Source organism: Hemicordylus capensis, chromosome 1, assembly GCF_027244095.1.
Source record: "Hemicordylus capensis ecotype Gifberg chromosome 1, rHemCap1.1.pri, whole genome shotgun sequence".
In the NCBI taxonomy this organism is placed as follows: Eukaryota; Metazoa; Chordata; class Lepidosauria; order Squamata; family Cordylidae; genus Hemicordylus; species Hemicordylus capensis.
Genome location: NC_069657.1, coordinates 308,143,351 through 308,161,835, shown reverse-complemented (window position 1 = coordinate 308,161,835; position 18,485 = coordinate 308,143,351). Strand labels below are relative to the sequence as shown.

Below are 18,485 nucleotides of genomic sequence, written 5' to 3'. Positions count from 1 at the left end.
GACCCCGTGTGTCCCCAAGTGGGCGATCACCACTGCCATGCATTTGGTGAAAACCCTCGGGGTGGTGGGCAGACCAAATGGCAATACATTGTATTGGGACACTTGGTTGCCTACGGTAAACCGTAGGTACTTTCAGTGATCTGGCCTGATGCTGACATGGAAATAGGTATCTTTTAGATCCAGCATCGCAAGTCACTTCTCCCCCTGGAGGAGTGGCAGTATTTGATGCAGCGCCATCATTCAAAACTTCCTGACTCGTATGAACTTGTTCAGGCCGCACAGGTCCATAATGGGATGTATTCCACCATCCCGCTTTGTAATTTGAAAGTAGCAGGAGTAGAAGCCCTCCTGCCTGGCCGCCCATGGCACCGGAGTAATTGCTTTCTTCCCCAACAGTTCCTTTACTTCCTCCTGTAAGGTGAAAGACGGAGGAGTGAATCGCATTCCTGTGAACCGTGGCAGCTGCCTGAAATCTGTGGCATAGCCAAAAGATATTATCTTCAGAACCAAGTGGTCCGATGTTATGTTGTGCCATGCGGAAGCATGGCTTGCCAATCTGATGGATGGCGATTGCATTATCGGATCGCTGGTGTATTCCTTTGTTTGGGATGTTCTGCAAGCGGGAATGGGGAGAAGAGTGGTGCCAGTGGACAGACCTGTCCCTCAAAGACGCTTCTGGACGTCTGATGTCTTGGTCGCACGGGATTGCGTCTGCTTCCCTTTGTTCAGGAAATTCTGCTTATGGTACGGGTTGTATTGCCATCTATAGTCGTGGCGATCTTGCTGGTGGTAGGATGGCTGCTGTTTTGAATACGGAGTGAGGTATCTTGGCATATAAGATGACGTCGTCGGCTGAGTCGTGAGAGTCTTTGCCATAAAATTTGATTTTTTCATCCACTCCATGGTACTGTCAGTTGTATCACTGAAGAGACCAGAGTCATCGAACGGAAGTCCTTCAATCTTGTCTTTCATGCCTGATTGGAGGTTTGTCGAACACAGCCAGGCATGTCTGTGCAGAATTACGGCCGCAGTCAGAGACCTGGATTCTGACTCAGCCAGATGTTTTGCTATGCTCAGCTGCTGCCTGGTCAGTTCCGCTGAGCGCTCAAGTGTCTTTTGGAACTTACGTTTGAAGTCCTCAGGGGTCACTGAGTCCAAGTCAGATTGCAGAGCCTCCCAGATACTATGTGCATATTTGGCTGTACATGCAGCATAATTTGCCACCTTGGTGAACAAACAAGAGATAGAGTAGACCTTGTGACCCAACAGATCCAACTTCCTGCCTTCCCTCTCTGGTGGAACTACATGTTGTTTTTCTGCTTTGGACGCAGTTGCACAATCAATTATCAGGGAATTGGGTGCTGGGTGTTTTAAAAGATAGGCATTGTCCTTGTCTTGTATCCTGTACAAACTCTCAAGGCACTCTGAAGTGGGGGTCGAGGTGTGAAGAACCTCCCACACGTATTTTGCTGCCCTAGTAATTACAAGGAGCGTGGGTAGGACCACTGGAGCTGTGCTTTTTGTTTTAAGCATGAAATTGTAGACCAGGTCATCTATTGTCTGCAGTTCAGACCTCAAGTCTAGTCCTAACACCTCTGCCACGACACAGACGTGTCGGTGGTACATTTTCATTTCTTTGTTTGGTGAAACATAGGTTGCTGGGGCCACATCAGTAGGGGGCTCCAAAGAATCTTCCCCCTCTGGGTCAGACTCAAAATTCGAGAAGCCATAGTGTTCTGAAGCTGAACCACTGGGAGATGATGGAACGACTGTCTGAGTATGCGCAGCAGACAACTCCACTGTGGACAGCGGTGTCGTCTGAGTGACAACAGTGCGGGTAGATGGGCCTGTAGTTTGTACTGCCCTCTGTGCTGTTGGCAATGGACTTGTCTGGGGTGCTGTGGTAGACAATGGCCTTGAGGAAGTGACTGTCACAACTGTGGAAGGTGAGATATATGGCTTCTAAGGTTGCTGGTAAGGTGCGCCTGGAGAACAGACCCCTAGGTTGGGGGCTGAGTCTTCAGCTGTTACTGACGGTACATGTGCATAACCACAAGTGTGTCGTGGAAGGGGGCTACGTAGGTGTTCAGCAGTGAGTGACGCGGGTTGCGCACTCATGGTGGCAGGAGCCTCTTCTTCTGTGGGTAAGAAACCCTTGAAGGTGGATGTTGATGGGGTACTTGAAGAGGAGTCTAAAATGGACAGAATTGTGTGCATCATAGCAGGATCAAGCCTAGCTTTGACATCAGTACTGAAGGCACGGAGTCACCTGCTTTGACATCAACACTACTGGCGTGTGGAGAGTCCTCGGTGGTATCGGATACCAGGCTGCTGGCATCGAAGGTGCAGATGAAGATATCGGTGCCGGTGCCAGCAAAAGAGACCTTGCCCTCAACAACCTCAATGTTGGAGGCAGGTCCTGTCGACATCGAGGGGATGTTGTCAGCGCCAGGCAAACGGCCGCCGGTTCCGATGTCAAATGTAGACTTGCCGACGTCAGTGGTTCCTGTAGACCAGTAGGAGACGGTGTGAAGTCTCCTGCCAAGTCAATCAGACGTTAACGCTTCCCAGATGGTGTTGATGGGTCATCAATGCCATGGTGCTTCAACAGTCTGGAATCGCTTGACAAGGCACTGGAGTTACGAACGTGGTGGCCATTGGAGATTTCTGCGTCGATCACCTTCAACACAGAGGATTTGTGACGGGTGGCAGACATCGACTTCGATGTTGATGGCTTCAGATTACCCAATGTCGACGTCGACAGCTTCTCCGACGCCAACGCAGCCCCATGGGTCTACAGTGTGGAGCCTGAGCCCTTCAATGTCAGGCCGGCGCTCTTCAACGTCGAGCCAGAGCCCTTCGAAGTTGGTCTTGTCGATGTCGATGCACTCGGCATTGATGGCAATGCTGAGGAAAATTTTGTTGGTGTTTTCCGTGGCGTCCCCAGTGTGGAGGGACTCAGCACGTCATCGTAAATCGCCACTTGCAAGCGCAGGGCCCTGTTCTTGTGAGTTTGCTTAGAAAACGAGAGGCATATTTTGCATGCCGACATGTTATGCTACACTCCTAAGCAGATAAGGCACAAATCGTGCAAATCCTTCAAGGGGAGTTTTGCCTTGCAGCCCTCACACCTCTTGAAGATGATCTTCTCCTCAGACATGTTACAAATAGGTCAGCCAAGTCCGTTCCAAAGTCAAAACGCCAAACTTTTCCCTCAGCAAGTCCAATGGCCAAACAAAAACAAGTTCCGTCAGCCAGTCCAGGTCATACATAATTTGAAAGCTGTCCAGCTGCCCCATAAACAGCACGCTGCAAGTGTGGGGGCGTGGCTTGGACACCTCGACAAGCTGTGACATGGCTTCTGCGTGGTCTCCTGCGCAGGCGCAGAGCTCATTCTTATGGATCTCGATGGATCTCGATCCAGATCACTATGGTATCATGTGACCATCTCAACTGTAACTAAGGGGTACCACAGGTAATTATTATCCAGGCATGTGTAGAAAATTATGATGAGAAGAAAAGGCTACTGACCTTCCAAACGTATCTTGATATAATCGAGGCAAAACTGAAAAAGAAGATCTGTATCACTGAAGTTATACAATACTTCATTAACTCCCATTCCCAACATAAATTCCAAAATCAAATAACTGGACCAATGGTTAGCTTTTTAAAAAAGAGAAAGATGGTTCTTTGGCTCAAATGAAGCTTCATCCTTCACGAGGGAAACTTCATCCCTTCAGAGGAAAGGGAGATCAATGAAAATTGTCCCTTCTCCACACGGCATTCGTCTTAATCACTGTTCCTCTAAAGTGCATGGCTGCATGCCTGCACAAAACAGTCTAGCTCTCCACTCAGTTAATTTCAGCAGCTGCACAGTCTCTGCCTCTCGCCCTGTGCTGCAATGGCTGCTTGTTTTTGTCTTTGTTTTGTCTTCAGCAGCAGCACAGCAAAAGGCAAAGTAGGTCATCCTGCTGCCTTCCTTTCCTCCCCTCTTCCCAGCTGGCTTGAGCTCCTCCCTTCCTCCTGCCAGGCAAGAGGCAGTGATGGTAAACTCTTTGTGAGCAAGCGGAGGTGGCACAGCGGTTTATCGCTCACTTCAATGAACCCTTAAAGAGGAACTCACTCGAGAGGGGAAGGGGCGATAGAAAGGAGAGGACAATGAATAAGGGCCCTGGGGGATTCAGGTGACACCACTTTCTAGGGGTTGGGAGGAGAGGGCCTGCCTTTGGGCATGTTTTGGAATTCTTGATCTGACTGAGTGTTAAGAATCTGCAGAGAAACAACAGTTAAAATATGATGATTATACCCAGAATTTCTTTTTTTAAATGGTGTGTTTTTTTAATTCAACCTTTCCCTTAGTATAGCCTGGTGTAAAAAATAGTGCATTCAGCTAATTTAAGTGGCAGGATTGTCAATGCAAGTTTTGTCATCCACAAAAGGTAATCTGGAAGTAAGTTGTTCAGAATTTATTCTTAAAAATAAAAACAAATATTTCAGTCTTGTATTATGAAATATTTTAAGTATTAGTAATGGATAAAGATGAATTTACCGCTGTGCTTATATAGTACTGCCATAGTCTGGTTTGTGCATTTTGATAATTTGGGTAGACAGGCTATGTGCAGCCGCCCGGAAATGCACAGGAATTGCTATATGTGGGTGTTATTTAAGAGTGCCAGAGCCTTTATTTTTAATTTTAAAAAGCGCTGGCACCCACACTATTGCACTCTAACCACTACAACACTGACTCCTAATTGTGTGGGGAACTGAGTATGGAAGACAAACGAGACTGAAATCTTCATTTTAGCAAACAATAAGTGGAGTGGCTAAACATTATAAACTAAAAAAACCTATGTAAGTCATATAGTGTTTTGCATCTACATGCCCTTCATGTGTCAAAACAGAAGAACCTTTAAACTCTCACACGCAGCTTAAGTTGCACGTTGGACTAGACCCTTGAATTTCTGTGATTCATACTGAGTACATTGTTAGCCTACTTTCCAGTAGGCTGATGAGATCACCCAGCGCGCGCGCGCGTGTGTGTGTGTGTGTGTGTGTGTGTGTGTGTGTGTGTGTGTCCATTCCCCCCACCCCAACAAATTTGCAATGCTCAAGGTTGCTTCTCAACCTCTCCACTATGGACTTCCTTGTTTCTAGCCATCACCATTTACGTCTGACCATAGTATCAACTGCTGGTCATGGAAGTAATGGGAAGCATTTCATTTCTTCCATGACCAGCATTTGATGCTATGGCTCAAAACCACAGTCTTTTTCTTTCTCTTACACTTACCTACTCCTAGAACTCTTCAAATTCTATCTTCAGCTTCTTCCTGACCTTTGACTCTTGACTCGCATGCCCCATTTGCCGTTATAAAACAGGAAAGGACAACACACAAATTCAGTTCTTTTACTTACAATCACAGGCTCCACCACCATTCTTCGCAAGGTTCCTATTCTTATGCTTCTACAGTGTAGGATGACGCTTTCGCAGGAGTTCTGATATTTTACAGATACATCCGCTGTGATCTCTTGAGTAATAACTTTGCGACGTTTTACTGGAGCACTGGATACAACATTGCCAAACTGCAAAGGAATAGTCAGAATTCCTTAAGTATTTGTTATTTAAGATCTGCTTTTAAAATACCTGTGGTATGTTTCAGAATAGGTGAACATCATACATAACACATTTGTGGGGGAAATGTATGTATTTTCCCTACAAATGTGTTATGTATGTTCTTCACCTATTTTGTACGTTCACCAATATGTTGGTAGTTTGTAAGAGACTGAGTAGGCATGAGTATATAAATCTGCTTTCAAATCTGGTCTAACTGCCTCTGTACTGTTTGTATGATTAATTTGGGCATAATATTCTCCCACCCATCATCACGCACCCGAGAGTCGAGGATCATAATCCTATCTCCAGCTCACTCTTATACAGATTTCATTATCTAGATCCTTCAGGACAAGATAAAATGCATATTGCTAAAATGCACTTTTAAGTCAGAAGCCTCTGGCATGTAAAAGTGACTGCCTTGAAAATGGTCCTGCTTCAACACAGAATGAAGCAGAGAAGCCCCATTTCACCACACACTTGGACCAGGCTGAAGTCTCCTACACCTTACCACCTCCCTCAAAAGGTGAATATATATAACTTCAGGGGCCTATTTAATGGGTTACCCTGAGCAAGAACTAGGGAATTGCCATTTCGCTTGACTGTCTTTCATTTGAACTGAAATAGCTACGGGTTATATATAAACTAGTTGATGTGTGATGTAGATACAACAAGCAAGGGAGAGGGGGAAGTGAACAGTTCTTGAACAGAAGATGCTTAAAGATACATCTACCAGCACAAGGGATATAAAGACAAGAAAGATAAAGGCAAAAAACAGACCTTAAAAATGGACCATGAAAATATATTAGATGCATACACTAATCACCACCATGGGCATAATCCAGACAAAACGAAGCAACTGAAGTCTCACTGATTTTAGTGGAAGACTTTAGCATGGGCATAACTCTACCTCCCTCACTGAAATCAATAGAATGTAAAAGTGCTTTGCTTGACCACGGCCCAAATGTAATGCAAGTGAATGCAAAACTGGAAGCTTACAAAAAGATTAAAGAAAAACAGCCTACTAATTTAAAAATGCAGTGATGTCTATTCTAGGAATTGGGAAGATGTGAAATCCAGACTGTTTCTTCATTACATGATTAAGGCCTTGGGCAAAAACTTTATTTAAAGTTGTTAGATGGTTTATAATCCTGTGATCCTTCACCTTTGCTATTTGAGTATTTACACAGATGGTGGTTTGATATATGTGTCTAATAATTTTGATGGTCTGTTTAAGGGTCACTTTTGTCATTTTAATGTTGGCATCCTTTGTTCTGATGGTGTACCTTGATAGGATGTGTGTATGTGCACACATGTGTAGGTGTGCATACCGTACAAACACACACACTCCTCCAGTAATCTTATGAAACTGCATGTTTAATACAGAAAACACTTTAAATAGCTTCATAAGTTTGATGATCAATTGTTATAGGGAATATTATTTTAAAAGAATTGCTGCCATGACTTAAGTCTTTAGGTTAACATACCGTGAAAGTTGTCCCCCTTGACAGCACTTAAGGAGCCTGCTCATGGTGCATTTTTGTCTTTGATTATCCAATTCTTGCAGTGATGCTCAAACTAAAAAACAAAAATCCCCACCATGAAATCCTTACAGTAAAGTGCTATTAACTGGGACAATTTTCAAAGTATTTTAATTTTAAGGAATTCTTATCATTGGTGGGTGCCACTTTATTAACTGCCATCCAATCACATATACTAGAAGTACTGCTGGAGGAGTTTCCTTCTGATTGCTTCCCATGCTCCTCTGATGATTAAAAAATGAAAGAGTCATGTGGGAGGCATGGGTCCACATGAAACAGTCATCCTAGTGCAAGCTTCTTCCCTTAATGATCTAACACTAATGTGGCTTTCTGGGTGTCATTTTGCAGTACCATAGGAAGCAACCACAGGCAGTGGTTTCCACATAGTTAAAGCCTATTCTTGCTTGCCTCAAAAAAGGAAACCCCTTTAATTGCACCAAGGGGCCTGCCTGTGCCCAGTGGGTTTTTGTTTGTTTTTTAACGACTCCAACACTACATACAAACTGCTTTTAAAGCTTCCAGGTTTCAAAAGCAGCTTGTTGTGCAGCCTGGGGAGCCCGATATTTCTCAGAACCTCTACTGGGTGCATGTTATCAGCTGCACAGTTCGTCAGATTGAGGATCTAAAGAGGTAACCATTTAATTATAATGCCATGCTCAGAAACACACAGAAGTCAAAACCATTTTCCCCATTAACATAGCACAAGCTAGGTATGTGCACACACTAGCATCCATGCTGCATGTTACTTTTTAGAGACTCTTCCTGCCATTATTTCTTTAGTCACCACCTGATATGTTTACATATTATTACAGCCTAATTATGGAAGGACTACCTGGTCTTTCATTCTTGCTTTTCTTGGTAATATGACTGCAGGTTCTGTGTCTGCTGTAATACTAGTTAGTCTCTGTTCTATTCCGCAAGTGTTTTCTTTCAAGGCTGCCTCCACCTTTCCTGTGGAAGGTGCAGGAGAAGAACAGGCTGAATCTGCTGGACGTGGTGATATGCTCTCCACTCTGTTTGTGCTGCCAATCTCATCTTCCTCTTCGTCATCACTGGATAAAACAACTGAAAGGAAAATAATTTGTGTCAAGCTCTACATTTTAGTAACTAAAATTACGACCTTTACAATACTGGGCTATTAATCCCAGTACAGTCATTTCAGGTGAAAGGCTTTCAAGACTGAAATCAAACCATAAATAGAGGACAGTTTCAACAGGTTAACAGTTAATCCTCTTTATCTACTCTGCTGTATCACCAATTCAGGGGCGGGGGGGGGGGAGGAGAATGCCTGATCTACGTTTTTGTTAAGGCAATATGACAGCATCAGATGACAGGCAATATCATTTTTCCATACATGAAGAAAATCAAAATTATCAGTGAAATTTGTCTGGTATTCCATTCTTGAAAGCTGATGAAATATTTCACTTTACTCAGGAATCCTGCCAATAGCTTGGCAGTATACATCTGTATTATCATCATGCTAAATGTCCCCAAAAAATCATTTATATGCCATCTTTCTTCCCTGAACCTCAAAATGGAGTGGATAGGGATACCAAGTAGTCTCCCAGTTAGGCACTGACCAGACACAGACTTGCCCAGCTTCAGTAAGATTGCTGCCTGATGTACCCACAAGACCATTAAGCATAATCTACCACTTGTTCTCGCCTCAAAAATCTCTCCCATAGACATGTTTTAATTTAATCTATAACCAGTATTTTAAAAACAAGCACACAAACAAACTTACTTGGATCATTTAGTTCAGATGCTACCGTATTCTTCTGCCTTAAGTTTCCTGTAATTTTTGAACCAACTTTTCCATTGGGCCGCAACATTGTAGGTCCTATATCTCGCCTCACCATGTAATCAACTGAATCTGATCCAGGAGAAGATCCATAAAACTTCTTTGCATTTAGTCCTGTATTTAAATATTTTTGCCCTGTTGCAGTCTCATGTATTGATTCTCGTGCCAAAGGTCCCAAAGAATCATTTAATGTGACACTTTGCATGGACTGTCTTTGCAAGCTCCCAATATACAGACTTCCACAAACTGAGCATTTGGTCTGACTTTCATTTGCTTTCCCACTGCATAGGCAAGCTGAGGAATAATGATTTTGTTCCAAGACCTTGGGATGAGAGAGAGAAATTGATTAACTATACACGTATTTAATTCATATTTTAGAAGTTATACACATTGGACATTTAATAAAAACTTTTAGACAGCTTCTCTCAAGGGAAGAATCAAAATGGAAATCAAGATAATCTTGGCAAAAATTCAGGAGAAAAAACTTGCCATAAGGACTGGGCTGCATAATTCAAGTTTATGTCAAATTCAACCCCCCGTCCCCCTCTCTCAAATCTCTGCCTCCATTTCCTTTATTCTCTAAAGTCTGCTTTCCAGACCTCCCTTCTAGTCCCTCCATTTAGTCAGGCTACTGCAGGTGCTCTACACTTTTGTTCCTCCTAGTATGTCCCACCCCTACTGGAACGTCTTGGCACTCACTTGCTCAGCCCCAAGACCTCACTGTCTGTCTAATAGTACCTCAAGGATTTGGCAACAGTGTCAGAATTAGGAACATTGGAATCTGCCTTATAAGTAGTCCGACCATTGGTGCATCTCAGTACCATTAAGACTGACTGGCAGTGGCTGTCCAGGTTTCAGGCAGGAGTCTCTCCCAGCCCTAACTGGAGATGCCAGTGAGTGAACCCAGGATCTTCTACATGCAGATGCTCTTCCACTCAGCTATGGCCTCATCCCCTAAAGGGAATATCTTACAGCAGACAGTGCTCACATGTAGTCATCTATCCAAAAGCAAAGCAGGGTAGACCTTGTTTAGCAAGGGGGGGAATTCATGCTTGTTACTATAAGACCAGTTCTCCTCAGTGCTTAAGGGGCACTTGCCCAAAATAGAATAAAGATTATTTTTACCAACAACCTCTCCCTGTCACATATGGTGGACCATGCATGTCAAAGAGAAAGAAAGCAACTAGTTTACCATGTTACATCTTAGAGATCAGGTGAGAATAAATTAAGCATTTGTTTTCAAATGAAGTTGACACATTTAAACTAAACTATTTTAGATATAAAAGAAAACAATGATAGTGCTATTACAATACAACAACAAATATTTATGTACGGCTTTTCAACAAAAGTTTCCAAAGCAGTTTACAGAGATAAAATAAATAAATAAGATGGCTCCCTGTCCCCAAAGGGCTCACAATCTTAAAAATGTGATTTAACCTTCTAATAATATCAACTTTTTAAGTTTAAAACAACTTAGGAAAACCTTATATAACCCACCTCTAAATGAGTTGCACATTTTTTGTTGGCAGGAGACGAAAGCAAACCAGACTGAAATGAATTACAGTGTCGTTTCATTTGTACCTTCCTCATAATTCCTGATTCTGATTCTGACTCAGATTCTTCTGTGTTCTCCATAACACTTGTGTTCCCTGAAAAGAGAGAGGGAAATTATTAACCACCACCAAATATCTGAAGAGCATCAAATAACTGAAGAACAGCACAATCTATATTCTATTAATTCTCCTGGGTGTGCCTTGGAATGTACGTTCCAGAGCCCAGCTGATTCGCTGAGGCGCACCCAGGCGGACTGGCTGCCACGGCAGCAGCCCGGCCCGGCCACGGAGGCAAGGCCCAAGAGGGAGGGAAAAAGCGGGGGGGGGGGGAGAAGGGGCAGTGGGTAGGAGAGGTGGCTGGGCCCAGAAGCAGAGACTGGGGCAGAACGGGGGGAAGAGGTAACCGCTAGCCCCAAAGAGTGCACAGATGCTCTGTGCAGGGTCGGCCAGTCCTACTTTAATCCTTTACATCCAATCAAGAAGAACATTAAAGAGTTACCAGCTGACTATCTACATGCACCTGCATCACATGACACCTTTAGAGGAGGTCTGAGAACTCATTTCCTGAAAGCAACTGCTGGCTCACCCTAAGCAAATGGAGGAGTGCAACTTCAAAGCTGACATTAGTTACTAAAACAAAGGGATATCAATAAACATTTCTAAAATCTCATTAGTGACATTCTGAAAATTTAGTCACAATTAAGTGCATAATTTTAATATTTCTAATCAAGTGATGAATATACGAATTCAAATTTGTTACATAATACATTAACTCAGGAACTGGAAATGCAACTTCTCTTAAAAGAAATGCAGACTTTTTACCATACACTAATACTGTCCTCAAGAATGCTGTCCTGAACTGGCTTCAGGAATACCATCCAGCAAAGCCTCCGCTTCACAATACATAAGCACAAAGACTGGAACCTGGATAAAACCTACATGCCACCAGTAGAAAAATAGTTTTCAAAACTACCTAACCACCCAATTGCCAAAAATGAAACAAGGCTCTCCTTGATTTGTTTGATTTAGCCAAAACATTCCTTAACATACTAAAGGCAATGCTCTAGTAGGCTCAGAACAATAAACACAATTCAGCTGTTAATGGTGAAGGCGTGTGCTACACAATTCAGTGTAAAAATGAAAAATATTTTGATCCAAACACACATACAAACATGGATTCAAACATTCTATATATAACAGACTTCAACAATCTGAGTTAGGAGTTTAACAAAAATAAAACAAAACTTACTCATCTCCTGAAGCAAAGATGATCGAAAGTCATTTTCTATTTTCTGAATGTTAGGGGGATATTCTTTTCTGGGGGAAATGAATTAAAAATGGTACTCAACAGAAATATAATTTCTAAGTTAGATATGAACAAAATAATTAAAATGTAAACAACAACAAAATTTTACTTCACAGAAGTCTTATTTTAGACAACTGAATTTTATAATTCAACAAGTTAACAAGCTACATATTCAAACCTTTGCCCAGAACAGTCTATCAGATCTTTCAGTATAATCTTTCGGCACATTAGGTGCAACTACCGCAAAAACATTTGTTTCCATTTTAAACTTTATTCTTATTTACATTTACCAAAATCTTTTTTTAAAAAATTCCAATGGCCATATGCATACTACTTTTCTGATAATAAGAATGCCAGTAATTTAGTGCCACAAAACTAAAATAAAAGGGCAGGTTCAAACATCACATGGAGCCAAGATTAAACCTAGGCTGTGGTACACTGCCTTTAGCCTCAGTAATATGCCCTCTCCACTCCCCTTCACATCCCTTCAGCTTCAGAAGCATTCTACTTCCAACTGTGGTTAAAAACAAGCTTGGATCACTGATTATGTCCAAACTGACCAACTCTGACTTATTCTAACAATATGAACCAGAATTCAAATCCTGGATACAGATTGTGGTGTATTTACTAAATCTTCATGGGCATTCATGGGGTATTTCTGTACACCAGGGGACTCAAAAGATGTATTAATGGTTGGTTCTTAATTCTAAAATTTTGTTCATTTAGCACATTGTCAATGACACGCCAAGTAAACAAATGCTGCAAATAACAGGTCATTCGCCTAAATAGTTTGGCCTCTGGTTAAAAAACCTGCTGGGGTTCAAATGTTTAAATTGTTATAAAGCGTTTTTATTGTATCTGTTTTTCAGGGTTTTAAACTGTTTTATTGTTCAATTGTGTTATGGTATTTTATATTTTTAATTGTTGATTGATTTTAACTGTCTTTGTTTTATTTGTAAACCGCCCTGAGCCAGCTTTGGAAGGGTGGTATAAAAATTGAATGAATAAAATAATAAATAAACGCACCCCATTGGGGTTAGGTTGTACCCCTCATATAGTTGACTTGCAAAACACCTATTATCCCAGTGAAATGTATTCTTCTAGGACTTCATTTGCCTCAACATGTTTTGTTTGATTAATCTATGCATATTCACCATAATAGTGAATCTGCAAACATTTTAAGCATTTTACCTCTTAGCAGCTATCAATGTTATCAGATCCCTGTGCAATGAACAAAGGAAAAATCCATCACCAGTTCTCAAGACTTTTCTTTACTTTCCTCTCTCAAGAATGTCAAGTAATTGTACTTTTCCTCTCTCAAAATAAAGAAATATGCCAGCAGTCATTTTTGCCTATAAATATGGGCTCCATTGTCCCTTTCCTACCAGCAAGAACGGAAACGCCAAGTAAGAGCAAAGATCATGCAACAGAAGGTAAGTACTTCTGTGTGCCTGTGACCAAGCCCTGGGGTCTTCAGCTGATCTGAGACCAGTCCATGAGGGAGAGTCATATGGGAGATCTGATAGAGAGGCAACTATAGGCCCTGGGTAAAACTGTAATGAGTGGGAAACCCATGCTGGCTATTATAGAGATGGATGAGGAAGCTCTGATAAAGTGCTCTCAGCGGTGGTGGGCAGGGTAGGAACTGGAGCTACCCTTCCCCCCACAGGCAAGCTGAATTGCAGGAGTTTGGTAGAGATGTGTTTGAGGCCATTAAACAAGGATCTGAAACCACGGTTAGAAGTTGGTTTGAAAAGCACAGCACAACTGTTTTTCTGAATTATATCTGAATTCACAGATCATCAGTAAACTATAGCTAGGGCCATGACTCCCAGTGTGTCAATATCTGCTTGGCTGGATTTTACCCTAGCAGAGGCATTATTTCCTTGAGGATTATTTCAAGTTATTACAATTGCTGCAAAAAAGAGAAACTGCTGCTTTAAGCATTTAAGATACTTATTTATGCACAGAGAATAAAACTGAAGTGTACATGCTAGTTTTCATGTAAACATCACATCCCCCTCTTCCCCAATCTTCATCTTGTGCTATTGGCAACAGCTACAGATAGATAGAAGATTCCCTAACTAATTTTACTAATTTACCTAAATTTTACTCTTTGCTTTACCTGTTGCTGCTGCATAGATAGCCACCTAACGGCGCAGCAGGGAAGTAACTTGCCTAGGGAGCAAGAGGTTGCCGGTCAAATCCCTGCTGGTATGTTTCCCAGACTATGGGAAACACCTATATCGGGCTGCAGCGCTATAGGGAGGTGCTGAAAGGCATCATCTCATACTGCATGGGAGATGGTAAACCCCTCCTGTATTCTACCAAAGACAACTACAGGGCTCTGTGGTCGCCAGGAGTCGACACTAACTTGACAGCACAACTTTACTTTATTGCATAGATAGATAACAGAAACCCATTTTACAGTATTACATCTATTGATTTTTTTTTCACGTGGAACAATTCACCATAAGCTTCAGCTTTATCACTAACCTAAAACCTTTTTGAAGTACATCTTCTTGCACTACATATTAAACAGCAATGCACTGAAAATACAAAAACTACAAGATAATTAAAAAAGAATCTGAAAAGTTGACTGTGCAAGCACAAGTCCTCTGCATGATCCCAAGCAGCTCTTTGGATTCTGACCATTGTGTTTACATTGTATGCAATAATTTACATTATTATACTGCAAGTACTGGCCAGACTGCTCGCCCAAGAGACATTATGTACCTTCAGGCTCCTCAGCTATAGAGTAGCTGTATTTTCTCCAGTCTACCATGTTCCCATTCCTCACATATCTAGGTGCACAGTATTAAAATGCATATAGCTGACTGTGCACTTCTGGTTAAAATATATTTTTAAAAAAATATTTACATCCCACTCTTCCAGTACAATACTGCTCAGGGCAGCTCACCAAAAAAATATATGAATTATGCGTACAAGTTTTTTTCTACTAGTTACTTCTATTGCAGTCTATATCTCAGACTACAGGAGTACAGTGGTCCCTCGACTTACGAACTACTCGACATCCGAAATTTTTGACTTACGAACGGAAAAAAGTGCGCAAAAGGCTTCCTAGAAGCCAGTTGCAGCCCAGCCGGCAAGGGGGAAGGGGACGGCAGGGAGTTCTCCTGCCGTCCTCTTAAATGGGGCTAGATTTGGAAACAAGGGGGCGGCGGGGGACCTCTGGGGAGCTTCAGGGGGCGGCCGCCAGCCGAGGGGGACTGAGCTTGAAGCGGGCGGCAGGGACTGGGAGCGATCCTGCCGCCCCGATTATGGCTACGAGAGGCGGGAGCCCGCGCCGAGGGAGATTGAAGCAGGCGGCACCCTGCCGCCCGATTACTACAAGGAATACAGTACAGTACAGTACAGTGCCTTACTTTCATGGAAGGGGTGAGTAAAGCCCCCCCCCTTTTCGCTCCGGAACGAATTAATCCGTTTCCAATGCATTCCTATGGGAAACCGCTTTTCGACTTACGAACTTTTCAACCTACGAGTATGCATTCGGAACGGATTAAGTTCGTAAGTCGAGGGACCACTGTACTTAAAAAAGCTTCTACACATTTTTTTCTTATATTTAATAACTGTCTGATGCCTATATGAGAAGTATAGAATTTATTTTTCAGATTTACATGGTGCTATTTCAGACCATGAGACATGTTAGGATAAATGCCCAAATGTAGATGTTCAATTTTGTTACCAAACTTCATAAATTATAACCATCTAGTATTCTATAAAGTCACACAAAGAGACACCTTCATTAATAGTTCTAGCCTATAAGGAAAAACCAGCAACCTGTAACTTTTTTCCTAAAAGCATTCAGCCAGTTCCATAAGATAGGTTACTGCAGGGCTGAGGAAATTTAACAAAATGGCCAACAGATTCCACAATTTGAAACTTTATTTGAATTATGTTTATGGAATTTCAAGTACCCTAGTACTTGATTATGAGTGAAAGATCAGAAAACAAAAGCTCTCCTCTGAAAGGAGATGTTAAGCTAAATCAGGATTTTTTAAAACAAGGTGTCAATCTTGAAATCTTTGTACTACAGGAAACACCTTGCTTTGTGAAACAAGACCATTTATAAGCACCAATTTAATGACTATAACTCTGCCAGGTTGGGCACTGGCAGAGGGCTCACACCATACAAATGTCTAACCTGCCTAGTTGACCCCAGAAGTTACTGCTGCCCCATTACTCACTCTGCCACTCAGTAAGACATGGCTCAGTGGGGAGGGTTACCAGTACGGATGTATCCAAATGGGATAGGTGGGGCAGGGAGCAGTTCTCTTAAGAAGCAGGTCCTTATCTGCTCCACTGCCACTTTTTCAGGCACAGTGCTCGCTCTACCAAAGTGTCTGTGTGTGTGCCAATGGCCATGTGTGTGCTTATGTCATACACAGGCTGCAGGGAACAGCGCTGCAGCCGCACACAGCCTTTTGTAGACTGAGCGCAGTGCCCAGAAAAGCGACGGGGTGGCAGAGGAGCAGTTAAGAACCTGCTTCTTAAAGCCAAACCAGCTTGGCTATGGGCACCAGAGCCCTTTCGTGCTTCCCTAAGGAGGTACCAAACCGGTTTATGAACATCCCTAGTTACCAAACTGGTGCGGAGCAGCTGGCAAAACTAACAGTGTAGAAGACAGGCACAAATCCTCTTTCAGTACAGCCAATGGAGATGTGGGAGACAACACAAAGGAGAATTCACATCTGTCCCACTACCTGGTGACCAAGCACCATGTGTGTGGGGATTTAGCACACTCACACTTCATCAGGAGATGGAAGGCAGCATGCCAAACCTAAGAGACTCTGTTAATGACTTTTAAAATACACACACACAAAAAGCAAGTCTCTAACTAAATGGTGGCTTGATAATTGAGTTTACTCTGACATAGCTTTGTTTAAGAACTATAAAATCAATTCACATAGAAAATCATTCACCAATTCACACACCCAGAATGAAATTCAGAACTTTACTTTTGCTGCGAGCAAGACAGAACTTTGACCCCAAAAAATGGCCTAAGAATTAAGTAACAAGCAACCATTTCCTCCACTATAACTCCTCTATCAAATACATACGCCTAGAAAAAGCAGAGCATTTATCAAACCCAAAGCAGTAAATACAGAATATAAGATTGTATGCAAATCAGTTCCTCCTACAACTTTCTAAACACAGGAAAACCTCGGTATTTGTGGATGTTTGGTTCTTGGCTAGTGCCACAGATAACAAAACCGCAAACACCGGGTAATTTGGGCTATGGAAGCATGGAGGTTATATTCCTAAGGGGGGGGGGGTCAGACTAAAATGGGGTGTGTGTGTTTAAATAGAAACTGAATGAAAAACTGCCAAAAATCGGGCAAAAATGGATTAGATATTTTTCCCCTATTTAAAATTGCTGTGGATGGAGGCAGAGGCAGCCACAGCAGCGAGGACTGGGTTGAAGATGGTGCATTTTCCCTTCTAAAATCGTTGTGAAGGTGGCCATAGCAGCGGGGATCATGGCCAGAGCAGCAATGGAGTCTCCTCACTCCAAAACTCTCTTTCAACTGACTCCATTGCTGCTCTCGCTGCGATCCCTGCTGCTGCACCCACCTCCACGGCGATTTTAAAAGGGAAGATGTGCCACCATCTCCTCTGCAATCCCTGCTGTTGTGGCCGCCTCTCCCACCATCTGTGGCAATTTTAGAAGGTAAAAAGCACCACCTCCAACCCAATCCCTGCTGCTGCGGCCACCTCATTTCCCCTCACGCCCCTCCTTCCTACCATCTTTCCCCTCACCCCCCTCCAACTCAAGCCCTTTACTTGTAAAGGGGAATTCTTTATGGTTGTGACCGACCCCTGACCCACAGATACACGAGTCTTCTCCCCCCCACATTGCGTATGCCAAGGTCTGGTGCCTATTTCCTGACCGCGGATATGTGAAATCGTGAATGCTGAAACTGCAGATAACGACAGGTTGCTTACCTGTAACTTGGGTTCTTCTAGTGGTCATCTGTGCTCTTACACGAATGCGCAAAGCCCCATTCGTGTAAAGCACAGAGACCACGTCGAAGAACAACGAAGAACAACAACCCACAAAAAATATTCTTTCTGGTTACAAAGTTACTCATTTAAAGGTGTTTCTCAAGAAGGGAAAAGTCTAAGTTTGTTTGTTTGATTGATTAATTAATTAATTAATTAATTTATATACTGCCTGACTCGAAAGGCTCTAGCCCAGTGGTTCCCAAACTGGGATCCTCCAGATGTTGCTGAACTACAGCTCCCATAATCTCCAGCCACAATAAATTGTAGCTGGGGCTGGTGGAAGTTGTAGTTCAGCAACATCTGGGGGCTCCCTACTCTAGAGTTTGGGAGCCACTACTCTAGGCAATTCACAAAAATAAATAGGAGCACATTCCACAACCTAGTTAGGCATATGTGGGCATTTAATTCCATAAAACCAGGCAGCTGCTAAAAAGGTCCAGTTCCAAGGCCTACTGGAGGACACCTCTCTCTGTGAACAGATTTCGAGCAATGACTCCTGTTGATATTAACTGAGTGAACAGTTCAGCTGGGAAAAGGTGCTCTTTCAAATAGGCTTCATACAGGCAGTTCAGCCTTTAGAGATAAAAGCAGCAGCTGCTTTTTTAAAACATTAAATCATGACTTCAAACATTAAATTTAAAACATTAAA

The 18,485-nt window shown here is 42.6% G+C and overlaps 1 protein-coding gene across 5 annotated transcripts in view; it reads right to left on the bottom strand.

Annotated features, from left to right (window-relative positions):
- Positions 1 to 18,485, bottom strand: part of SENP6 (SUMO specific peptidase 6) — a 123,717-nt gene that overhangs the window by 59,259 nt on the left and 45,973 nt on the right. For all 5 annotated transcript variants that reach the window (XM_053286934.1, XM_053286932.1, XM_053286930.1 and 2 more), the window contains 6 exons: positions 11,753 to 11,820; positions 10,448 to 10,599; positions 8,894 to 9,272; positions 7,982 to 8,214; positions 5,413 to 5,580; positions 3,532 to 3,565 (listed from right to left, as the gene is read on the bottom strand). In XM_053286934.1, coding sequence (XP_053142909.1) covers positions 3,532 to 3,565; positions 5,413 to 5,580; positions 7,982 to 8,214; positions 8,894 to 9,272; positions 10,448 to 10,599; positions 11,753 to 11,820 — 1,034 coding nt within the window. The remainder of the gene's footprint in view (positions 1 to 3,531; positions 3,566 to 5,412; positions 5,581 to 7,981; positions 8,215 to 8,893; positions 9,273 to 10,447; positions 10,600 to 11,752; positions 11,821 to 18,485) is intronic.